This window comes from Achroia grisella, unplaced genomic scaffold (genome assembly GCF_030625045.1).
Source record: "Achroia grisella isolate CSIRO2021 unplaced genomic scaffold, CSIRO_AGI_Agris_v1 utg1360, whole genome shotgun sequence".
Lineage (NCBI taxonomy): Eukaryota > Metazoa > Arthropoda > Insecta > Lepidoptera > Pyralidae > Achroia > Achroia grisella.
The window spans coordinates 926,488-950,470 of NW_026712626.1; the positions used below are offsets into that span (position 1 = coordinate 926,488).

Sequence of the window (23,983 nt, forward strand, 5' to 3'; positions counted from 1 at the left end):
CGAAAGCATTTTAAAGAACATTTGCTACAAGTTCAAAAAAATAATTGATAATAACGATAAAGGATTCACTAAAGGCGCGTGGGTGGCGACATTTTCCTTGGCTGAAACTATTTGCTGGTACCAGAGAGCGAGTGTTATGGATATTTTTATTTTAATACTGCGATACCGTTATTAGAATACGTAAAATGCACCGTACGCATCACTGTGGGTATATATATATTTTTTTTTATTTTATTTCTTTATAATTGTTTATTTTTTCTTTTATCCATTACGTATATAACGTTTTAGGATTATTTAAGATTATTAATATGTAATTTTACTTTTTATTATTTATATACTTTTCTCTTGATATTATTATTTTTATTTTAATTGTATAATATCTGATTTATTAAGTTAATGTATATGTATTTTTTAATTGTAATATTTGCGCGTCCGTACTGTGGGCCCAACTGAAAGTCAGCGCTGGAAAATATTTCCAGCATTATGCTGAGTTGTGGCCCACATTGACTCCGTTTTTTAATGTGTAAATTATTCTTGTATTTCTTATGTTATTACTGTAAAAACGAGTTAATAAAAAAAAATTCTACATAGCATCTCAGTCCCCCGGAAAAACAATTACATGAGTGGTTTTATTTTTTGAACAACTAATGCTGTTGGCCGCGGCTGGCCTTTACAGCTTTACCGCATGAGTGGTAACATGGGCGTCATGATAACATAATATTGGTAGTATTGTTGATTTATATAGACGAGGTTCAGCAATTACCGTCAGGTGGGCCATCAGCTTGTTTACAATTATATAAAATACTAACTGTTCACGCGACTTCGTCCGCGTGGAATTTAACTTTATATTTCTAGAATAAAATATATATACATATATATACCTAGCCTAAGTCACTCATTACTACATCTGCTACCTGCCAAAAAAAGTCACCCGTCAAAATCAGTCCCGCCATTTCAGAGATTAGCCGGAAGTAATTGCTGACTTTGAGCTATGTAATAAATTTGATATTTAATTTTTGTAGCACTTTAGAAAATAAAATAATATTGATGTTAGCCTGTATTATCCTATATTTGAATTACCTTTTCAAGAAATGAATTAAAACCGCAATAAAAAAAGTAAAACACATTTTTATAATAACAAATTTATTTTATACGACTGTTATAACAAATCTGATAAATAATAATTTTATGTGTCAGTCACATTGTTAGATTGAACAATTACATTTTTTCAATAGACCATAGGGGTTCCATATCCGTAGCCTGGACCATATCCAAACCCTGAGCCAAAGCCTGGACCAATACCTGGTCCAAAGCCGGGTCCAAACCCGGGGCCAAATCCGGGATTAAATTCAGGTCCTAATCCGGGGCCAAAACCTGGTCCAAATCCTGGGTTAATTCCGAGTCCTAATTCCGGCCCTAATCCGGGACCAAATCCAGGACCGAATCCAGGGCCAAATCCAGGGTTAAAGCCGAGTCCTAATTCCGGACCTAATCCAGGCCCAAATCCAGGTCCAAATCCGGGTCCAAATCCAGGCCCAAATCCAGGCATATACCCTGGGCCATACATGGGACCAGGTCCAAATCCAGGGCCATAACCAGGACCAAATTTAGGACCACCCAAACCCCCAAGTAAAGCAGCAGTTAATTCCGTTTTCGATAAACCGTTTCCAAATCCATAACCATTGGATCCCTTTGATAAAAGCAAAGCAATGAGTTCTGCTTTACTTAGTCCAGCGCCAAATCCGTTAATATTGCCTAAACCAGCTGCTAATTCGGCACCAGCTAAGCCTGCATTGTAACCTCCTCCAAGAGTAGCTGCAGCAATTTCTGCACTGGCAATTTCAGCACCGGTGAGACCCGCACCTAAACCGGCTGCAATTTCAGCGCCAGCCAAACCACCATATCCAACATTACCATATCCACTTGCGAGACTAGCGGCAGCAATTTCAGCACCAGTAAGACCAGGTCCGAACCCGTTCCCTAAACCAGCTGCTATTTCAGCACTAGCCAAGCCACCAAATCCACCTGCGAGGCCAGCAGCGGCAATTTCAGCCCCAGCAAATCCAGGACCATATCCAGGGCCGAAACCACTGTTCAAACCAGCTGCAATTTCCGCACCAACTATGCCAGCTCCGATGCCCCGTCCACCATATCCTCCAAGGTTAGCTGCAGCGATTTCCGCACCAACTATACCAGCTCCTAAATTGGGACCATAAGGACCGTAACTGGAGGTTGGGAAGGGACCAGTTCCAATTGCAGCTAATTCGGTATTGACTAAGCTAGCACCCAGATTAGGCTTTCCAAGGAATCTCTCTGCAAGATCCACTCCCATCAGCCCTTCCATACATGGACAAAGACTGAGCGCATTCTGAAAGAAATAATACACAAATATTAGACAATCATTTTACACTACACTAATGTCTCGCCCCAACCCCGCTCGTGTAAGTACAATTATTGCAGACATCTGTTCATGTCTAATATAACATACATCATTTTACTTTTATGTCAGAAGAGGATTGTTAGTAATATGCCATGCCAGGTTGACCTCCACGCGTCGCCTCGGAAACCATCGCGGTCAGTTCCTGATGAAATCGCAACGATCGGTCAACTAAACTACATTAATTCTCATCCTACTATCCTCCACTGGTGCCTCATCAGAGTATACCGTTAAAGCAGACTGCTACATCATTCCATTATCGATCATTAAATATATAAATAAAGCCTTCTATGGGTAAAAAAATGATTATTTTAGTGTTATTTGGAAAATTATTATTATTAAGAAAGCGTCGTGCAGATACTATCTCAACTTACACCGAAAGGGCATTATCTTAAATCTAGCCGAGACTAACTAAACTAAATATATTGACTAACTTTCCGATGCTTCAAATACCAATAACAAACCAATTCAAACTTATTTACTCGATTATTTATCATTAGCTTTTGTAACGCACTGCTAAAGAGTGGAACACACTTCCAGCTTTTGTGTTCCCGGAGAAATACAACCCCGGATTCTTCAAGTCTATTGTGAATAGATATCTTCTGGGTAAGCGCGCTACATCCTAGGTCTTGCCATCATTTACCATCAGATGAGGTAAGACCAAGCGCAATCCCATTATTATTAAAAAAAAACTGTAATATAATTATACTAAATTATAATAAAAATTACCTGAATACAGTATGCCTGGAGACATAATACTAAAATGGGTAACCGTGTCATGTTTCAAATAATAAAAATAATAACAACGTAACGTATTTATAGGGCTCTACAATTTTGTAATTGGTGTCTGCTTTGGAAACAATATTTTAATTTAGGGTTCCGTACCAAAAGGTAGGCAAGAAACCTTTATGAGTCATATTATTTATACCACGTAGGTGGCAAACAAGCATACGGCCCATCTGATGGTAAACGTCTTTTGTATTTCCATGTATTTTTTTTTTTTGCAGATTTCAATTTTTTGCGCACAAATTTTTTTTTTAAATAATTCTATACAAGTTTCACTATCAAGCCCCAACCTAAGTAAAGCTTGTGTTTTGGGTACTAGACAACTGACATAAATAGTTACTCAAAGTTTTTTTTGGTAAATATACATATAATATATGAATATACATATATAATACTTAGGAACAATTATACTCATTAATACACCTGTTTGCGTCGTGAGAGTAATCGAACCTGCCACCATCGGAAGCAAGGCGATGTTAAACTGCTAGATCACCAAGGATGTAATCTACCTACCTACGGCCTACTTAAATTAAATTTGTCGTTATCATTAATTAAAATGATAATTAATAAAAAAAAAATAGTAGTAGGACTTCAACAAAAAAAACTATTAAAAGTACATCAAAATATATTACTACGGAACTGTTAATCAGCGTATCAAACTGTCAATTGACCAGTTTTGTTGCAAAAACAATACACCCATCTTTCCGTGTCCTGTAATATTGCTACAATAAAAAAAATTATGTCACCATGTTGTATTACAAAATTTAACATAATATTATCTTTACTTATATCTCTTGCTATATATAATATTTAGTAATATATTATAGATTATAATATAAAATACGTGATCAGACAAATTTTTAGTCAATTTCCTACATATAATATAGATACAAAACTATTTGCAAAGGTTAAAATAATGGCGGCAAAACATTTTATTTTTTTCTCGTCGATTATATTAGCTCAGGTATAAAATTTTTACTATCTATATACAGTCGTACAGAGTAGGTATTCGAAACTATAAGTAAGGTATATAATACATCAAATTGAACCAACTTATCGCGAAACAATGTGGATATATCAATATATTGCAGTTTTCATACTAAAATTAATGAACTGCTGCTGACAGTGTTTGTGTTTTGTAACCTTACCTACCTACCTCGTATAAAAGATTTTCAAAATATTTCTAATAATTACAAAATTTAGTCTCTTTTCATATTTCTTTATTCCAATACTTTACATAAGGTTAATACGTAGAGAAAAATTCATAAAACATAAACAAACTTTATGAGTATCCCGGGCAAAGTTTCTAAGACCTAAAGGGCGTCTAATAATAACAATAATTAACTGTTATATTCTTTATTTCAGATAGTCAACTCCCAACATTTAAACCACGGAAACATACTAACAAACAACTTAGCGAACAATGGGATAACAACAAACAATATGGCATCAAACGCATTCGTAAACAATCTTGCAAATAGTAACATTGGATCTATTAATACTAATTTAGGATCTACCGTATTTGGAAATACAAATTTAGCAAACAATCTCGATTCAAATGTCTTTGGAGTAACAAGCCGAGTTGGGGGAAATTACCCTGTATCACTTGCTAACAATGCACCAAATCTATTAGGAAGTACTGTAATCTCTGAAGAGTTATTACCAAATATTGGCGCCCAATTTGATGGCATTGCAACATCTAATAGTGGAACTTTTTCAGTTGCCAGTTCTTCTCCAAACAAACCTATTGGATTGTCTGTTTACTCAGACAATTTGGTAATCGAAGGCCCTGTTATGGTGACCGGAATACTACCATTTTTAGCGACTGTAGCAGTTGAAGGCAGTATACCAACATATGGCAATGGTGCAGCGAGTTGCGGCTGTGGTGACAATAATGTGGGTATTGTTAATGAACTGCCCGGTCTGACCACAGACGAAGGTCTGGCGTCGAATTACGTAGGTGGTAACCTAGATGTTAGACCTGGACAACCTAGTGTCGTATACTAAGATGTTATTTATATATTATATTGTAATAAATTATTCCTTCAAATTTTATTCTATTTATTTTTATTTAATGTTCTATCTGTAAACCATATTTTAAGTCTCATTAGCGATTGATTTCTACATTCTTCTAATTTCAATTTGCGATCATTGGTATTATAGCATAGAGTCGCCCACCGTCCTGTTTTCCCAGTATATGTCCTAATTTTTTTAAGTCCTTGGACGTTCTACATAAAATAAACCTTGAAAATAAACACAGATTTCTATATTTTTTATTAAGGCCCTTTAGTTTTCTGTACTCTACAGTTGTCAAAACAAACTTTCCTATATCTATTAAAACACTTCCATTACGGTTTCACCTAACAAACTTGAACCAGTACTTTCACAATCATTTTCAACGTGACTTATCTCTGTAACATCTTACACATGTAACTGATAAAACATTATAGGTATTTATAATCAAACTATTACATTGTAATCGATGAATTTAATATTTTTTTTTATGTAATTGAAATTGCAAATAAGTTGATGACCCACCTGGTAAGCAGTGGCCATCGCCTATAGGGGAAGGGGACTGTTAGTAATGTGGGCTAATAACCCCATTACTAGCAATGTACCATGTCAGGTTGACTTCCATGTGATTCCCCCTGGAAACCATTGTGATAAATTCATAGTGAATATACCACGATGGGCTAACTGACCAGACCTCATCTTGTTATCCTCCATTGGTGTCCTGTCAGTGTAAACCGTGTGGGCAGGTGAGAGAGAACGCCCATAAAAAAAAAAGTATCGCCTATATACAAGAACAGCAACCACGGAAAGCATGTAATTAATAAAAAAATGGAGAGTTCAAAAATCTTCAAATAAATATTTATTTCATACCTTACTTACGGTTATTATATTTAACATATACTTAATAACCTATTATATGAAAAATACGTCATAAACCTGTAGTCGTTTTTACATGAAATAGACAAACAATCTGTTGTAGCATCGTCACGATTTTATGATAGGTTAAAATGATAAATATTTTTTTGTATCTACAATTTTATTTTACTAATTTGCATTTTTAATGAATGAATATGGAGTGGGCACCAGTGGACGATAGGACGAGCATGAAATCAGGTCAGTTAGCCCTTTGAGGCACAGACCAGAAACTAACGGCGATAATTTCTAGTAAAAAGGAGGAGAGGTCTATCTGTTAGGATTAATTTGTTAATAGATTTACTTGAATGACAAACGTACATTGCAAACGTTCATGAACTCTGTTTTTATTTAATGTTAGAGTTACATAAATACACAATATAGTCTTTAAAAAAATCTATTGAGTTTCTTGCCAGTTCTTCTCAATTGGATCTGTATACTGAACTGGACGGTAGGAAAACGATTAAATACAAAAAAATTGACGTTGATAAGATGCTAAAATGAATAAATAAATTTTGATGTGTTTTGATTGGTAGATTGGTAAAGGGCCCACCTACACCAATTAAGAATAATCATTTCTCTTTCAATAAAATCTGTACAAAATACACAATTTAAGTAATATTTTAGAAATTATTATGATTTATCTATTAATTCCTTATAATATTGGCAAGAACGATCGAAATCGGGGATCGGAAACTAATTTATGATATCCGTATAATATCGCTGAAATCTACACCCGGGTCACAAGTCGCGGGAACTGCTCGGAGTTTCATGGAGTGGTAACAAGTTCATCATTCTCTCTACAGTTTCAATTGGCTAGGAAATGAAGTGTTATTAAAAACAGAGGGATTTGTGACAAATTGTGTTGTTATATGTATGTCATTCGTTGTTCATTCCAGTTACATCTTACTTAAATTAGAAACGCGAAAGTTTGTGTGTATGGATGGATAGATAGAGGATGGATGTTTTTTACTCTTTTACGCAAAAATTACTGGATGGATTTTCAGGAATATTTACAATAATATAGCTTAGTATATGCGTACAATATATATGTCTATGCCTCGCCGTTATATTAAATAAAAAATTTGAAATAGGGTTTTTTAAACACCACAGTAGAAAAGTGACTTAAGATTTGAACATTATTAAGGTTCTATCACAGATAACATAATATTACATACAGATACCCCATCCCATACAAGAAAATGGTTCCTTCCTAACTCGGGCTATTCTTCGGGCTATTTTATTTCGCCACCGTAGCCGCTAGATGTCGCTAGATCTGAAGCAGTTCGGATTACTAGTGGGTGCTTAGTAACAAAGCATGAAAATAGATGGCAGTGAATTCAGTCTACATGACATCTGTTTTGCAAAGATATGTATATAATAGATATGTAGGTAACTGTATCGTGTACCTCATTAGGGACGATTCAAGATTCAATGTAAATGTGTAGGTATAATATCGTTAGCCGACACTCTGCAGATATGGCTTATGTGCCAATGTATATACCTATTGTGTTATGGTTTATTTTACATTCCATGCCTATTTTTTTTGATATGTTGTAACGCGTCTGCGCTATACGTATAGCCTGATTTTGATACGTTTATACTCGTACGTATCAAAATCGGGCTATACGATTTTTTATTTCAATCGTTATATGTATGAGACTGATTTTAGCTACAATTAATTTACTGGTATATACCTCATGTATTCTACGATGTACCCCTCTTTTACCTAATGAGAATTCCGCTATATCTTATATATAAATTTTGTATCACAGTGTTAGTTGCCATATTTCTCCCACATTTTGATGAAATTTGATATGTATACTTCCCAGGTCTGAGGTAGGGTTGTTATCTATTTTTTATACCCCTAAGTCATAGGGGTGGCCTACCCCGAAAAAAATATTTTTTTGTATTATGGACAATTTTTTATTTATTTATAATGTTACATTGAAAATACATACACGCCTAAATTTTCACCCGTCTTTCACCAACCCCTATTTTTAATAGCGATATTCTTACAAATATTATAAATGCTAAAGTAACTCAGTCTGTCTGTTTGTCTCGCTTTCACGCCAAAACTACTGAACTGATTTAATTGAAATTTGGTAGACAGATAATGTAGACCCTGAGAAAGGCTACTTTTTAATGCGAAAAAGTATTGAAAGGGGAAATGAAAGGCTATATGAGGATATCGTAATTTTTAAAGTCAGATCTTGTAAGATTAAGTGAACAGGGTCGGTCTAGGTTTTTCATTATTAGAAATGTGTAACGGGGTAACACGTTATTTAGTGCGAAATTGTGTATATTACAATAAAATTTAACGAGAAAATATTATAATGATATCACTGGGACACTCATTGCCTTACTACTATATCGTCCGTTAGTCGCGAACTTTCTGGAAACACGAGAGGCGCTATCCTATTGGTCGGTCGGCGCGGTTACCGCGCGTAGATGAGTAGATGAAGTACTTAGACGAGTCTCACGGCGCCGCAGCGTAAGTACTTACTATACATACGTAGTATACATATGGGTATTACAAATGTTTTTATTACTAGTAATATTACTCTGTTATCTAAGCAAGTAATGTGTGCTTATTTTGAACTTGATAACATTCTGAATTACTCGTATATCTTTCAATATCTTTAGCGGTATAAACCAGGTTATGTACTACTACTAGTATTGTTAGTGAGGGATAAAGTTGATGAACAAAAATAAAACAATATTCGTATTAAAAATATATTCATCTAATATTTTTGGCATTATTTTTAAGTTTCTTCCAAATATAAGGGGTCTGACATGGGGTGTTATGTACCTACATTAAAAAATACTTTTTGAAATGTATGAAAGAAACGTATTGTATGAAATTTTTGAAATGTGTGAAATGTATGCACCTACATTAAAATAAAATTTTTGAAATGTATGAAAGAAATGTATTGTATGAAATTTTTGAAATGTGTGAAAATATATGTACCTACATTAAAATATAATTTTTGAAATGTATGAGATGTATGAAAACAATGTATGTACCTACATAAAAAGTTCATTTTTGAAATGTATGAAATGTATGAAAGAAATGTATGTACCTACATTAAAAGATAATTTTTGACATGTATGAAATGTATGAAAGAAATGTATGTACCTACATTAAAAGATAATTTTTGACATGTATGAAATGTATGAAAGAAATGTATGTACCTACAATAAAATATAATTTTTGAAATGTATGAAAGTAATGTATGTACCTACATTAAAATATAATTTTTGAAATGTATGAAATTTTTGAAATGCATGAGATGTATGAAAGAAATGTACCTACATAAAAAGTTCATTTTTGAAATGTATGAAATGTATGAAAGAAATGTATGTACATTAAAATATAATTTTTGAAATGTATGAGATGTATGAAAACAATGTATGTACCTACATAAAAAGTTCATTTTTGAAATGTATGAAATGTATGAAATAAATGTATGTACCTACATTAAAAGATATTTTTGACATGTATGAAATGTATGAAAGAAATGTATGTACCTACATTAAAAGATAATTTTTGACATGTATGAAATGTATGAAAGAAATGTTTGTACCTACATTAAAATATAATTTTTGAAATGTATGCACCGTACAATAACAATACACGTTAAACATCATACCACAGAGTCATACGCAAGTTAAAAACAAACTGCTATGATATTAATGAGAAAGGAAAATAAACTTTATGGTATTCGAGTTAGGGTCGATTTCTCTCTTTTTTTAAAACTATTTTAATCTTACCAGTTGCCAGTATTCGAAGACAGCTACGATTCGTACTCGATATTTTAAATTATTATGTAATCGATTTTTCAGTACAAATGTAAATAACCAACGACACTAATAATGTACTACTATATTCCGTTCTTTGAAACGGAATACTGCTATACTTAATACAAAATAATGAAAATTTACTGTTCACAACGACTCATTAAAAGCATCATCGAATAATGCGCTGTAATAAAATCCTGTTATCGATTATTAAAAAAAATCGATAATACATGTATTTATTTTTAATATGACAACACTTCATACATAAGTATTATTGGAAATAGTATTATTTGCTTGTTCGGCTATTTTTAATTTACTTAAACTTTTTTTATATGTTTAATAAAATATAGTTTATTAAATAAAGTATAGTTTATTGGAAAATATAAAAAAGACATTTAATTAGGCCGATACAAATGACAACAATGCCATCTATGAAAGCATTTTGAAAACATTATATATTAGCACTGATTAAAGTGTAATTAAGTACTGGAAAATAACAAAATGAGTAAATATATGAAAATTACTTTTCTAAACGCATTATTTCATTTTAACATGTATATATATTTTTTTAAAAATGGATTAAACTATTTTGAAGACACAGTTTTGTTTTTTAAAACGTTTCCAAAACTATGAAGAATTCCATCGATACCAATCACGCCATCTATATGCAACTTTTAGCAATAATAATGGCTATTTCCTCATTGAGTGCCACTGGTTCTATTGTCAAAAACTATATACTTCTATAATCGTCCGTGCGTGTCAAATACATTTTTATTGATTTAATGCGTTTTTTTATAAATAATAATAAAAATAAGTTTAATACTCCTCCGTCCGCGTGATTTTCTTAAAAAGGTACAAAGTTTTAGCTTCACGTATTAACAGCGCCATCTAGTCATGTATACGCAAACAACTTTATACAAAGTCTACTTTGTAAAAAATATACTTACATAAGCACATACAGTGTTATTAAATACATCGCTTACCAATCTATAATTGCGTACCTTTACGCATTACCCATAGATAAAGAAACCTTACTTCATATTTATAATTTCCATTGACAATTTCGTAAAGCTATTGAATAATACGATTAATGTACTAATTGTAGATAATGTATTATTTATAAAAGCAAATAATAATATAACATTAGTTCATTTTAAAGGGAATTTTCAAAAATGGTTCACCTTCGAGTTACTTTTGTTTGCGTACTGTCTTTATTGCTGAAAGTAAGTAATAATAGTAGGTTTGACTACTATTTTATATATCGTAATCTAGAAACTGACTGCGGCTTCTCTTATAGCTTTGTTATTTTTGTATATATAACGACAATACATAGAAAAATGTATCTTTCAAAATGTGTAAGAATTTTATTACCTATAGGAACCAGTGAGTAACGGGAGTAAATTTTAATTTTCATTAAATTAAATCACTACAATAATTGCACTAGTGTACTGAGTGAAAGCACTGCAAGACACTGATTTGCACGTATAGTGGGAAAAAAATAAAGTGTGTGTAGCTGTCATATTATAACTAGATATTCCTTCATCCATTCCAGCATCTTTAGAAATATTTACAGCATTCTGTCTTAGTGTTGAATATTTCATAATTTTGAGGTTTTGTATTTCTAGACTTAGAAGTAGTACTTCCTAGAAGGCTATATAGCATTTGATACTCTTGCTACAAGGCTAATTCGGTAATACATAAAACCAAGTCATTAATATTGATAATTGCAACAATTTATGGTCATCTGTTATTTTTTATTCTCACTAATTAAACATTATTCTATCTTTTATACTTTATGTACGTGTAAAATATATAACTATTTTATTTCAGCATGGTTTCAGTGCACCAATACAAGGCAATTTACAATCCTTTAATTCTGGAGTTCCATTGAACTTTCCAAATGGAATTGGCAACCTTGGAGGCGGTTTTATAGGATCAAATAACTTGGGATCATCAGCTATTTCTGAAGCAGTTGCATCGAGTTCTGCTGCAAGCAATTTAGGTTTCAACAATGAAGCACTTATTGGAAACGGTTATCTCAATAATTTGGGCCATTTAAATATTGGGTCTATAGGTTCAGGTTTTGGAAATTTAGGATTAAATAATGAAGCAATCATTGGATCAAATTTTGGAAGTTTGGCCAATAGTGCACAGAGCGCAGTATTGACTGGCACCGTAGCCCAAACTGTAGCTTCTGGTCCTTTGGCTAATATTGCAGGGAATACCCAATTGGCCCCAATGGTGACAGAAATAGTACCAAGTCTGCAATTCGGGGAACTGTCTCTGGATGGCGCTTTACCAGTCGGTGGCACTATTAAAGTCAGCGGCACTTTCCCTGTTTACGGAATGATTGGAGTTGATGGTAGCATACCTTCGCACGGTACAGCCTTCATTGACACCGGTAACGGGCTGATACCGCAAGATTTGTGTCAGTGCAACCTTGCGTAATGTAGAAAATAAATGAAGTTTATTATTTGTTTATAATTTTGCTGTATCATTATTCCATTTCCTTTGACCACTTTATATTAAGTATGATTTAATGTAGAATTTAATGTACACGTACAACAATTATGACATAAAAAATCGAACAACAATTTACACAACAACAAAGAGTCAATGTCAACAATAACTCAGCATAATGATGGAAACAGCTGGAAGTGCTGTTTTTCAGTTGACCAAAGGTACTTTAACGCAAACATCTTTTTTTAATGGATTCCAATAGAATGATGCACTTGCCTGAGCTAAAGTACGCTGGCGGGGCAAAGTGGAGGATGATAAGATGAGAATGAGGTCAGGTCACTTAGTTTCCAGGAGGAACCCCCTGGAGGTCGATATGAGGTCCTAGTCCCAGTACTCACAATCCTACTACATAAATATGTATTTAACTAATTACAAGATTGGTCATTGTAACTCGGTATTATTTATTCTCTTACCTAGTGATATATTGTTAGGGGACGAGGATTGTTAGTGATGTGGGCTGCTGAATGTATCATGTCAGGCTAACTTCCACGCGGTTCCCTTTGGAAACTATCATGATAAATTTCTGGTGAAATCGTCACGATGTGATGGGATGACCTGCAATGGTGCCCCGCCAGTGTACTTTTTGTACAGATGACAGCATGTTTCCATTATCATCCATTAATATAAAAATTGTGGTAATGCGTGTTAAACGAACACCCACATAATATTTGTGTGTAATCGATATAAATCGGTGTTTATTATTCATTTTAGATTGTGCCACAATAGTATTTAAGATCGCAAGAAGATGGCAACATTACCTATGTTGCCAGCTTCATCTAAATTACAAAATTTTTTATAAAAATAAAAAACAGACTATAGTATCAAAGTAAGATAGTGTTTAAGGTTACAAACTACAATGTAATAGTAATATTCAACTACAAAATTAATCATAATAAGACGATCTCATCGCAATCATTGGCTACTAGGTATTGTCTTGCCTGGCAGCCTGACCTACTATTTTATAGGAAACTTGACCATTACAGGTTTCTAGATGCTTTTTACAGAAGTTACTTTGTAAAAACTCGTCTACGCGGGTAACTCAGTCTCACGCAGTTTGCTTTGTAAGATGTGTTCCGGTTTAAGGATGAGATTAGGCAGTGAAATTACAAATAAAATAAAATAAAAAATCATTTACTCATACACAATAGTCACATTTCAGCCGCATAACGTAATATTTTTTCCTACAGGATTTGCATGTACGACCCATTATATCTTAGTCAAACGGAATTCACTGCTTGAGTCATGAATTACCCATTAGAAAATCATTTATTCAAATAAACTTAAATAAGCACTTTTGAATAGTCTTAACAATTTGTTTTTTATCTTAATTCGTTCGGAAATTTTACAAGAAGAACTTCAAGAAACTTGTGTAGCTCTTTTAAATAATCTGGTAAGATTTACATTTACAAGTCGAAACGTGTGAAACAAACTACCAACAAGCATATTTTTTGTCAAATATAAAACACTTTCTCTGTGAAAGCAGAGTGCGTTCACTATAATTTGACGGAGATAACATGCGCTCGACCATAAGAGTTTGTAAACGATGGACATAATATACTACTCATTCCACACGACCAGCTACAAAAACTATATGGTAGTTACAGTATTCGCTTACAATATTATCAAAAGATTACGCATCATATATCAAGAAAGAGTATGAAAATTAAAATTATGCGTTGTCCGCAAATAAACTTATTCTTGCTATATATTTCATCTATAAATTCATTATCTTATAATAGGCTTTTTTACATAACATTTGTTTAATATAAGATTTGAATTGCCTCTCTGTAAGATTTAGCCAGTAGACTTATTTAAAATCACATTTATTAAAGAGCATTTAGGTAAAATTACTTATTTTTATTGCAAGTTTTCTTGGTCATTCTTCTTGAAACTATGAGTCTGCATAATATTTTCATAAATGTACTGTGAGGCAAAGAGAATATTTGATTGTTTAAAGCATTGATAAACTCTCTAATAATAAATAAAAGCTCTGTTTGTAAAATAAATATAGTATTTATATGAATAAAGAATATTTGACTAATATGGAAATCTAAAGTATTTCTTGCCGTCGGTCTGTTCATTTTATTAAGTGATATCCAGCAGAACTAATACTGTATATGGCTAATTTTACAACATACATTTCGAGTCCACTGTTCTCTCTATAAAAAAAACTGTATCATTAACAAAATTTACTATTTCATCATTAAGCAAAAAACTTGTTTTACATTAATCTTGAAATGTAATCAATTAGTTTTGTTGCTGTTCTACTCATAGATTATTACATGTGAACCAATTTAGTATAGCAGAGATTATAATTTACATCGTCAAATTGATTACATTGGCGACCAATTTTAAATATATATAGTATATGCAAATAACACTATACAACAATGTAGTCATTTATATAAATTAAAAAGAGAAATGGGCCTAATATTGAACCTTGAGGAACGCTGACTTTACACCATCAATATCTACAGCTAGAGTTTTCTTCTTAGGTCATTATCTCTAATACCATAATAAGTGTTTCATGATCTACGCAATGCCTTCGACAAGTCACAAAAACGACTTATGAGTTTTCCCATGATTCGATATATGTGTAATAAGCGCTACACCTGCATCAGTAGTAGACTTGCCGGCTGAAACCATATTGTTGATCTTGAAGCAGTCCGTTATCCCAAGTATTTTAACATTTGGTTAAACATAATCTTTTCAAATACTTTACTTAGAACTGGCAAAATAGAAATTGGTCTATAGTTTTCAAATCTATCTCCAGATTTATGGAATTAATTGGCAAATTTCATTAATTGAGGAAACACGCCATTATCAACACATTTATTGAAAATAGTAGCTAGATAAGGAGCAACAATATCTATGAATGAACTAACTACTTTAACTGACATATCCCAGAGATCTTCCGTATTTTTTAAATTTAACTGTTTGAATATTTTTATGATATGAAAAGGGCTGACATGTGAAAATTTAAATAAAAAAGACACAATGTTTTTGCTCGAATTGGAGATGAGTCGCATAATATCAATCGGAATATTAGCAAAAAAAAATCTTGAAAAAATGAACTATATCTTTTGTTGCTGTTATTAACTTATGTCATAATTTAATGAGAATTGATTGCAGGCTTTTTCAGACCGTCCAGTTTCTTTGTTTATAATTCCCCAGATGGTCTTAATTTTGTCAGAGGACTGATTAATTTGTTTATTTATAAAATAAGATTTAGCTGCAATACAAACTTGTTTGAAAATTTTAGAGTAATTTCTCACATAAAAAATATATATTTTTTTTGATCATATAAATCAAATAAAATGTTTCTAAAAATACTGTTGCCCATTCTGTAAATTTAGATTTAACACAATATTCTCTTTTCTTGAAAATATTTTATTCTTTTGACAAAAGACTAATTAACTTGGTGTAAAGTATCAGGATTATTAAGACTGACAGATTGTAACTCTAAGTCTAATTTATATTTAACCGTGCTTTTGTATTTATTAATATTGTAAGCATTTATTTGTCTTTTTGATCTTTTATTATTGGTATTTTTTTTAGTCTGATTACTAAACTTAACAACTTGACCACAGTGATCCGATGAATTTGTTGTGATGAATTTTATGTTAAATACATTTTCTAACTTAAGTCTGTAGTCATCTGGCAGATTTAGCTGCCTGAAAAAAAGATCCAAATATTGTATAAAACACTTTCTCTGTAAAAGTGCTTACTATAATTTGGAGAGATAACATTGAAGAGTTTGTAAACGATAATAATGTACTTGAAAAGAAAACTTAAATTCGTAGCGCTGACAATATTATCTGATTGCACTAGGAATGAATGCGTAGTGGTTTCTATGTTGATTATCGTATACCTCTTACTTGTTTTTGTGTAATTACTTATTTAAAATCACATTTATTCAAAAGAGAAATACACAAGTTTCTTGGTCATTCTTCTTGTGATGAGTCTGCGTTCCGAAGGTGTGGTAGAATAATAATAATAATAAAAGTGTTTGTATCAAGTTTATATGAATAAAGAATATTCCTATTTCTATTTCTTGAGTGGTGTCATTTTATTAAGTGATATCCGTAGTACTAATACTGTATATAGGCGTTACAACATACATTTAGTGTCTCTCTATAAAAAAACTGTTATTAACAGCTAACAGTAACTCTGAAAAAACTACATCAATCTTGAAATGTAATCAATTATTCGTTACTGTTCTACTCACAGAAAAGAAATAAACACTTATAAACACTGTTATGTACAAATATATATAGATATGTATAAACATACAATCTTATTTTTTCGTTCAACTCTAAAGAATGTATAGCATGTTATCTTTAGGTGGGCAATGGTGTCTGAGAAAGCGATTTCTTTAGGTGGACTTGATATTAAATAGTTTTAAGAACTATTTGTATATATATGAATTAATATAGATATATAATCTTAGTTAAGTCCCTTTTGTATTTGTTTTTTTATTTTGCACAATAAAGTTATTATTATTATTATAAATTAATTTCGGTCAATGATGGTTACGCAGACGTAGTAATAAACGGTATATTAATTGAAATGTTAACATTATTCTTATGCGGAATGTCACTGAGTTTTAGGTGAAGACTAATAGAATATTTTGATACCTAAAATATGTGAATATTTCATGGGATAACTTAAAACTGAAAGTTAAGCAATGGACGGCATGGACAAACGAATATACTATGTACTTAATATTATTAACTTCATTAGGCAGGTATTTAATCATAGCAAATGTTAACTCTTAAGTATTGCATGCAATGTATCTTAGTACACATTAAGGTAAAGGAAAAAAAGAAATAAATCAATTTAAAAAATAAAATGTTTATTGTTTTTAATGTTTTCAAGAATTGGCCATAGTCAAAAAAATCTATTTAAAGTAAATATTTCAAAATTTGTACAGCAGTAGTTTTTATAACAATTATGAATCTCAACAATATTTATATACAGTTATAACGTGAAACATACATAATATAATTATTTAATTTATGAATATATCTATTTACAGTTATTGGCGTGAAAAGTAGCATCACAGTGTAGGTTTATAATATACAATATACAATAATAGAGTAAAAGATTACAGTTAATAATAATTGTAAACAGTTGTAACCACAGAATAGAGAAAGAACTTCCTTGTTCTGTGGTTGTAACCGTAGACAACGATAATTATATAGATTCTTGTCGATGATACCATTTATGACTTTAGAGTGGTGATGTTTTTAATATTTTTAATATTGTCTATGTTTTTACTTTGTAACTATACAAAATAATAACATACACAATAAGAATAATATAAACAAATATTATGTATACTGGAATTTAAGTGTCAGGTTTACGCTTTACAAATGAGTACAGTTTTTATATAAATGAAATAAAGACTCAAATAATGCCCAAATATTTGTATAGATTATTCATACTGAGTATAAATGAGAAAATTATGTATAATATTATGGAGAAATGTCTATTTTGCATTATTGGTTATTGAGAAAATGTTACAATTTAGTTGTTTTAGTCGGTTTTGTAAATACAGTTTTACTGTAATGTTTATACGAATTCAAACTTCAATTATCATGATTATTTTGGTAACTTAGCAATTTTAGCTTAAGTGGAATGAAGTCGAAATTTGAAACTGTTTGACTCTTTTTGGAACACGGAATTTTAAATATTATTTAGACATTCATAAATTCGACATTTATTGTAAAAAAACGAAAATATATTATAAATGTTTTAAATTGAAAAATAAATGGAAATTTTGGGAACAGTTGTTAATTTTTGTAAATACTAACTCTGTATTCGGGTTTTGGTTCGGTACACTTAGGTATACCGGACTAAAACCAGAATATTTCCAACTAATCCCGTTTAGAAGATATATTTTAATAATAGATAGGTCCCAAGCCACATCCGCAGCCACCGACCACAGGCAGGGTTGATACAACATTGGGGTATGACAGTGGCAGGGTATCAGCGAGCAGACTGCTAACAGTCAACAGGGAAAGTGTATCAGCAAGACTGTTAGCTACGCTGGGGACAGCTACTGGGGCTACGGCGGGGACTGCCAACGGGGAAACTGCGGGGACTGTATATGGGGACATGGCGGGAACAATCGCTGGTGCAGGCAGAACAGTGGGGGGCAGAAGTGGGCTCGTGATTGGGGCAATCACTCGTGGTCCACAGGATCTGATGCATTGAGAGTAGACGGCCTGGAAAAATTATATATTTATTATATACGTATACATATATAGGCACTTAGTATAATACATGAAATAAATTGCAATATAAAAGTTAATTATTTCTATTATTACAAAATTTTGCTTAAAGTTTGCATAAAACTATATTAATATTTTAAGCAAACATGGCGAGTACAAATTGAACACTTTAATTTAGAAATTTGCAACCTTTATTCATAAAAACATATATGTATGTATATATAATATAAATAAAGAAAAATAAGAGTTAATTCAGTATTGTACTATATATATACATAAAAAAATGTAGTATAGGTATGTATTCTAGCTATTCAACTATTTTGAACTATTTTCTGAATTTGAAATAGGTGACATAATTTGTAATATAAATTATTTAGTGTTTTATTATAATTTTATTTATTAGTTTATATCAATGAGAGAATAAGGTTCTAATTAATCCGTTATAAATAATATAATAAAATTACCTGGAAGATCACGGCCTGGGCGAACAGAACACAAGCGAAGAATTTCATTTTTATTTTTTTGTAAAAAAAGTTTTACTATCACAGAAAGGTAACTGTTGAATGTATGTTTAAAGAATTAAAAAACGCCTATATATACTAATATAATGTCATAATATATTAGATATAGAAATAATAGAGTAATAGCACGCATTCTTATTGTAACGACATAAGGTTCGTAATCGTGCGTATCGCTTATTGGTAAAAGAAATTGTGAAATTAATTTTATCTCATTTATAACAAGTACGTGTTAATATGTATGTATGAGAAATAATATGTTATCTTCGCCTTTCATAATTACATTTACCTAATTATTATCAAAATAATATGAGACATTTCTTTTTTTTATCTAGCTAATCGTTTTTTTATGTTATGGAATGGCAAACTATCTGATGGTCGGGGGAAGGAGATTGTTATTAATATGTTATATATTATACTAGCTGTTCCCGCGACTTCGTCCGCGTGGATATTAACTTTATTTTTATAAAATAAGACAATTTTTTTAAAATAAAACATTTTTTTAAAATAAAAGTTGCCTAAGTTACTCCTTATTACGTTAGCTACCTACCAAAAAAAGTCTTGTCAAAATCGGTCCAGCCATTTCAAAGATTAGCCGGAACAAACAGACCGACAGACAGACAGACAGACAAAAATTGTAAAAAATGTTATTTTGGTGTATGTACTGTATTTATATTCATATGCATGTAGTAGAAGAGACGATTATTTCAATATTACAAACAGACACTCCAATTTTATTTATATGTATAGGTAAGCACATTGCTAGCAATGCACTATGTCATGTTGACCTCCGCGCTATTTCTCCTGGAAACCGTCATATTTAACTGTTAAACCGTATTGTTGTTGACGACACCTATTCACACAATGAACCGATGTTGCCAAAGACATCAGGGATAATTTAATATTCCAACAACACCAATTCCCAATATCCAGCTCACTACCAAGTTTCTATACGAGATTGGTTAGTCAAACAATATCCTAACCGATGAATCGGGTTGGATGGACCAATTCCGTGGCCTGCACGAAGCCCTGATCACGCCGATGGACTTTTATGTCTGGGGTCACATTAAAGACTTAGTTTATGTGACCCCAGTTAAATCTCTGGAGGAACTGCGTGAGCGAGAGAATAAATGCAGCCGTACAAATGAGAGGAAATTTTTCATCAAGAGTGACAAAAATCGAAGTACAGAAGAAGTATCCGGGCTTGCATTCGTAATCGAGGACATCATTTTGAGCAATATGTCTAACTATTCTATCATTTACCAAAGACAGGTACAAAAATGCTTTAACTTAACAATAGAAAACTTATTTAGACAAATGCACATTTATTGTTATTTGAACCTGGATTTCAAGTAATAATAATAATAATAATAATCTCTCCTTAAAAGGGGAGATGAGAATTTTTGGGAAAAAAAAAAATAATAATAATCTCAGGGCAATTCACACAGAGCCATCTAGACCCAAGTTAAGCTAGCTAGAGCTTGTGTTATGGGTACTAGATAACTGAAACATATACATAGATATTTTTTTTTGTAAATACATACATATTATACATAGAAAACACCCAGACCGATACAAACAATCATACTCATGAATACAAATGTTTGTGCCGTGCGAGGAATCGAACCCGACCACAGCGACCATTGGTCGTAAAGCGGTGTGCTTTACCGCTAGACCACGGTCGTCAAGTAATACTTACCCTTTTCTTTGTTACCTGTTTTTTAATTATTATTAACACAATTTTGGATTGCTAATTAAATGGGCAATTTATTCTAGTGATTTACCGAAAGTGTAAATTACTAAATTGCTCATAAATTTAAATTATAATTTTGTGTAATTTTTTTAATGGTTGTATTAGCTGTGTTGTGTTGTGATGAGATTATGATAGGGGTTGAATTTACAGCATCTAAGTTCCTAAATTTTATCACCTCCCGGCAGGAAGACGTCGAGTTACCAGTAACCCTGTATACTTTTTTGCATACATTTATTTATTTTCTTTTGTTTAATTGTTGTTGCTTATGCAAGGATATTTTTATATTATTTATTTAAATTTCGACTACTGGGCGATCTATATTATGGAATTTTAACCACTAGTTTACATAATTGAGTCAATTGCACATTTATTATTGCAATTAGATCTAACGTAACTTTGATATTCGACGCTGATAAAAAATATCGATAAATAATTACAATGAGATATTTATCGATTTATTTCCATAATCAATTTACATAATAGTGATGTACAATATTACTGCATAAGTACAAGATAGATTACAGTTGTAATTTCAAATATCATCTGTATCTTGTGAAGTTTGCTGGTGTTCATTAATATGTGATATTGTGAAAAAATATGAAGCACAAAGTTTATTTTGTTTTCTTGTCTGTAATTCTGATTGTGAGTACATATTACTTATCTTAATGTATACAAATAAATAAAATTGAAGTGTCTGTCGGTAATTTAAAATTAGCAGTTTTTTCACTAAATGCATATAAAAGAATTACTTACAAAAATAATATTTCATAGAATTTATATGTCACTTCTGACATCTCTAGATTTAATACAATATATAAAAAATGTACTTAAAAAACAATTCAATGAATTTATAGAAATTATGTTTTAAATCATTTACAGAAAGGATCTGCTTTGTCACCATTCAACGCTTCAAGTAATAATATAGATCAAAATCTCCTAACAGTACAGAACGGTCTCAATTTATCCGAATGGCAAAATTTATCAAAACCCATAGATAACTCTGAATTATCTACAGATTCATCTATACCATTAAATGATATTATTAATATTCCTCTAAAAAATGAAGGCAGAGAAGAGAATGAGAAAGGAACAGAAGGAAAGAGGGAAGAGATAAATAAAATTTTATATGCACATGCTGCTGTTGAACCGAAAAATGTTACTCAAGGTGTTAAAAGTAAACATAATAAGTCTATGAAAAACAACAAGATTGGAAAAGATCTTAAAGTTAAGACTACAACATATCCAAACAAAAATACTATACCACACGAAGCAAAACCATCAATAATTGAAATTATGAACAAGAAACTGAAACTGAATGCAACTAATGTACATAATTTCGATTTACCACCATCTATGATACCAATCTTTAAACACAGACATAATATAGAACCAAATTCTATAGGAAACAGAGAATTAGACCTTAGTTTTATAACAGCAGAACCTATTATCGAACAATCAAATATAACCACTGAGGCTAATGCAGGTGCATTAAATCATAATGTGAACCTTACAGATAATATGTTAACGGTTAATAATACTCTACAAAATGCATCTAAATCGCCCTACATATTTTATCTATCAACTAATAACATTAACAAAGATTCTAACATTAAACCTATTACTCCAGAATTAACTACTGATCTATCAAATCATGAAAATGGAATAACAGATCCTAATTATTTGACAACAAAATTAAATATTTCCCAAAATACACAAGTTATAACAAATGAAGGAATAACTAATGGAAATGTTGATACAAATTTTAGATTTGTGAAGTTCATTCCAATTGGACACTTACCAAACGCAGGTCTTATGGCAAATACTACTAATAGTAACAATGGACCTAATAACAACATACTAAGTTCTAACACTGTATCACAATATCAGCAAAATCCAATTGATTTAAATATTCCTAAACATAATGAGAACACAAACGCAAACCCGAACTCTAATCCTAAAGTAGCAACTTTTAATATTCCTTGTCACACAGCATCAGACGTCTTAAACGACGTACCAGTAAATTCTGTCCCGTGTGCAAGTTTAACAGAAGCAAATGTAGACTCTGTTATAAAAGAAATAAGTGATAATATTCAAGCACAACATTTAGATGAGAAAGTTGCCAACTTGAAAAATCCTGATAATTCTGTAGCAATATTGTTTAAAACGAAAGACATATCATTACTCAAGTTGTATGGTGATTTATTGAAGAAAATTACAATCACTGTTTTGGTGCCGTACCATATATCAAAGTTAGGGCAAGATACATAAATTAATAAGGTTTTTATGCCATCACAATACATATTAAAGGAAACAGTGATTGATATAAGTGACAAAATATTAGAAGTAATTACTCATATATTAGTATTAATATTGCTTACAAATTTGCCTATTAAAATGCCGTAAATAACAACAGAGATCAAATAAGTACTTTTGAGCGGTATTTTGTTCCTATATAAATAGTGCATAAATGTACGAGATTTTAAAATGAAGCTATTTTCTGTTAGTAATAGAAAATACTTTTAAATAATATATAAAACAAGGTGAAAATATATTAATACTATCAACATAACATGAGATAAAAATGGGCAGCCTTATCGCTAAACAACTGTCCTCTTCTGAGCATATATTTTCTTCGTAGAATACGAAGGTCTGCCTACTACAATAAAAATATAAAAAAATAATGGAGTAGCATAAAGTAAATTAATGTTTCTGTAATTTATTGTAAATAGCAAGGAAATAATCCTTAATTTATTGATAAGTATTATTATATTTTATGTAATAAAAACAATTTATAAATACGGTCTTTTTTTTAAGATATGTGGACCCTGTACTAAGAGAACCATCTCAATCAAATAAAAATCAGTCCATTTGTTTGGAAGGTATGATATGACAGATACAGTTAGACACGTTAAACTTACGAGTAAACACGTTTTTACGTTGCTGGTTAAAGACTAGGTAAATTTTCTAGTCATGTACTAACTCACCAGCAAACGTTTTCTCACATAAA

The 23,983-nt window shown here is 31.5% G+C and overlaps 4 protein-coding genes across 4 annotated transcripts; 2 read left to right on the forward strand and 2 right to left on the reverse strand.

The window, feature by feature from the left end:
• Positions 1-1,228: 1,228 nt before the first annotated feature.
• On the reverse strand, positions 1,229-3,217 carry LOC131855381 (uncharacterized). The gene is made up of 2 exons (XM_059206652.1): positions 3,167-3,217; positions 1,229-2,368 (listed from the first exon to the last, which is right to left on the reverse strand). The coding sequence occupies exons 1-2, from the start codon at positions 3,215-3,217 to the stop codon at positions 1,229-1,231; spliced, it is 1,191 nt and encodes a 396-aa protein (XP_059062635.1).
• A 7,904-nt stretch (positions 3,218-11,121) lies between these two features.
• On the forward strand, positions 11,122-12,397 carry LOC131855210 (uncharacterized PPE family protein PPE16-like). Its single transcript, XM_059206453.1, has 2 exons — positions 11,122-11,172; positions 11,780-12,397. The coding sequence occupies exons 1-2, from the start codon at positions 11,122-11,124 to the stop codon at positions 12,395-12,397; spliced, it is 669 nt and encodes a 222-aa protein (XP_059062436.1).
• A 5,975-nt stretch (positions 12,398-18,372) lies between these two features.
• On the reverse strand, positions 18,373-19,217 carry LOC131855391 (calphotin-like). The gene is made up of 2 exons (XM_059206672.1): positions 19,170-19,217; positions 18,373-18,699 (listed from the first exon to the last, which is right to left on the reverse strand). The coding sequence occupies exons 1-2, from the start codon at positions 19,215-19,217 to the stop codon at positions 18,373-18,375; spliced, it is 375 nt and encodes a 124-aa protein (XP_059062655.1).
• A 1,005-nt stretch (positions 19,218-20,222) lies between these two features.
• On the forward strand, positions 20,223-23,244 carry LOC131855211 (putative uncharacterized protein DDB_G0282133). The gene is made up of 2 exons (XM_059206454.1): positions 20,223-20,495; positions 21,856-23,244. The coding sequence occupies exons 1-2, from the start codon at positions 20,223-20,225 to the stop codon at positions 23,242-23,244; spliced, it is 1,662 nt and encodes a 553-aa protein (XP_059062437.1).
• Positions 23,245-23,983: the final 739 nt, after the last annotated feature.

Coding starts and splice junctions, on each gene's coding strand:
- LOC131855381 (XM_059206652.1), bottom strand. CDS start 3,217: ATGACACGGTTACCCATTTTAGTATTATGTCTCCAGGCATACTGTATT. Junction 2,369..3,166: donor TCCAGGCATACTGTATTCAG/GTAATTTTTATT, acceptor TATTTCTTTCAG/AATGCGCTCAGTCTTTGTCC.
- LOC131855210 (XM_059206453.1), top strand. CDS start 11,122: ATGGTTCACCTTCGAGTTACTTTTGTTTGCGTACTGTCTTTATTGCTG. Junction 11,173..11,779: donor TACTGTCTTTATTGCTGAAA/GTAAGTAATAAT, acceptor ATTTTATTTCAG/CATGGTTTCAGTGCACCAAT.
- LOC131855391 (XM_059206672.1), bottom strand. CDS start 19,217: ATGAAATTCTTCGCTTGTGTTCTGTTCGCCCAGGCCGTGATCTTCCAG. Junction 18,700..19,169: donor CCCAGGCCGTGATCTTCCAG/GTAATTTTATTA, acceptor TAATTTTTCCAG/GCCGTCTACTCTCAATGCAT.
- LOC131855211 (XM_059206454.1), top strand. CDS start 20,223: ATGGACCAATTCCGTGGCCTGCACGAAGCCCTGATCACGCCGATGGAC. Junction 20,496..21,855: donor CTATCATTTACCAAAGACAG/GTACAAAAATGC, acceptor AATCATTTACAG/AAAGGATCTGCTTTGTCACC.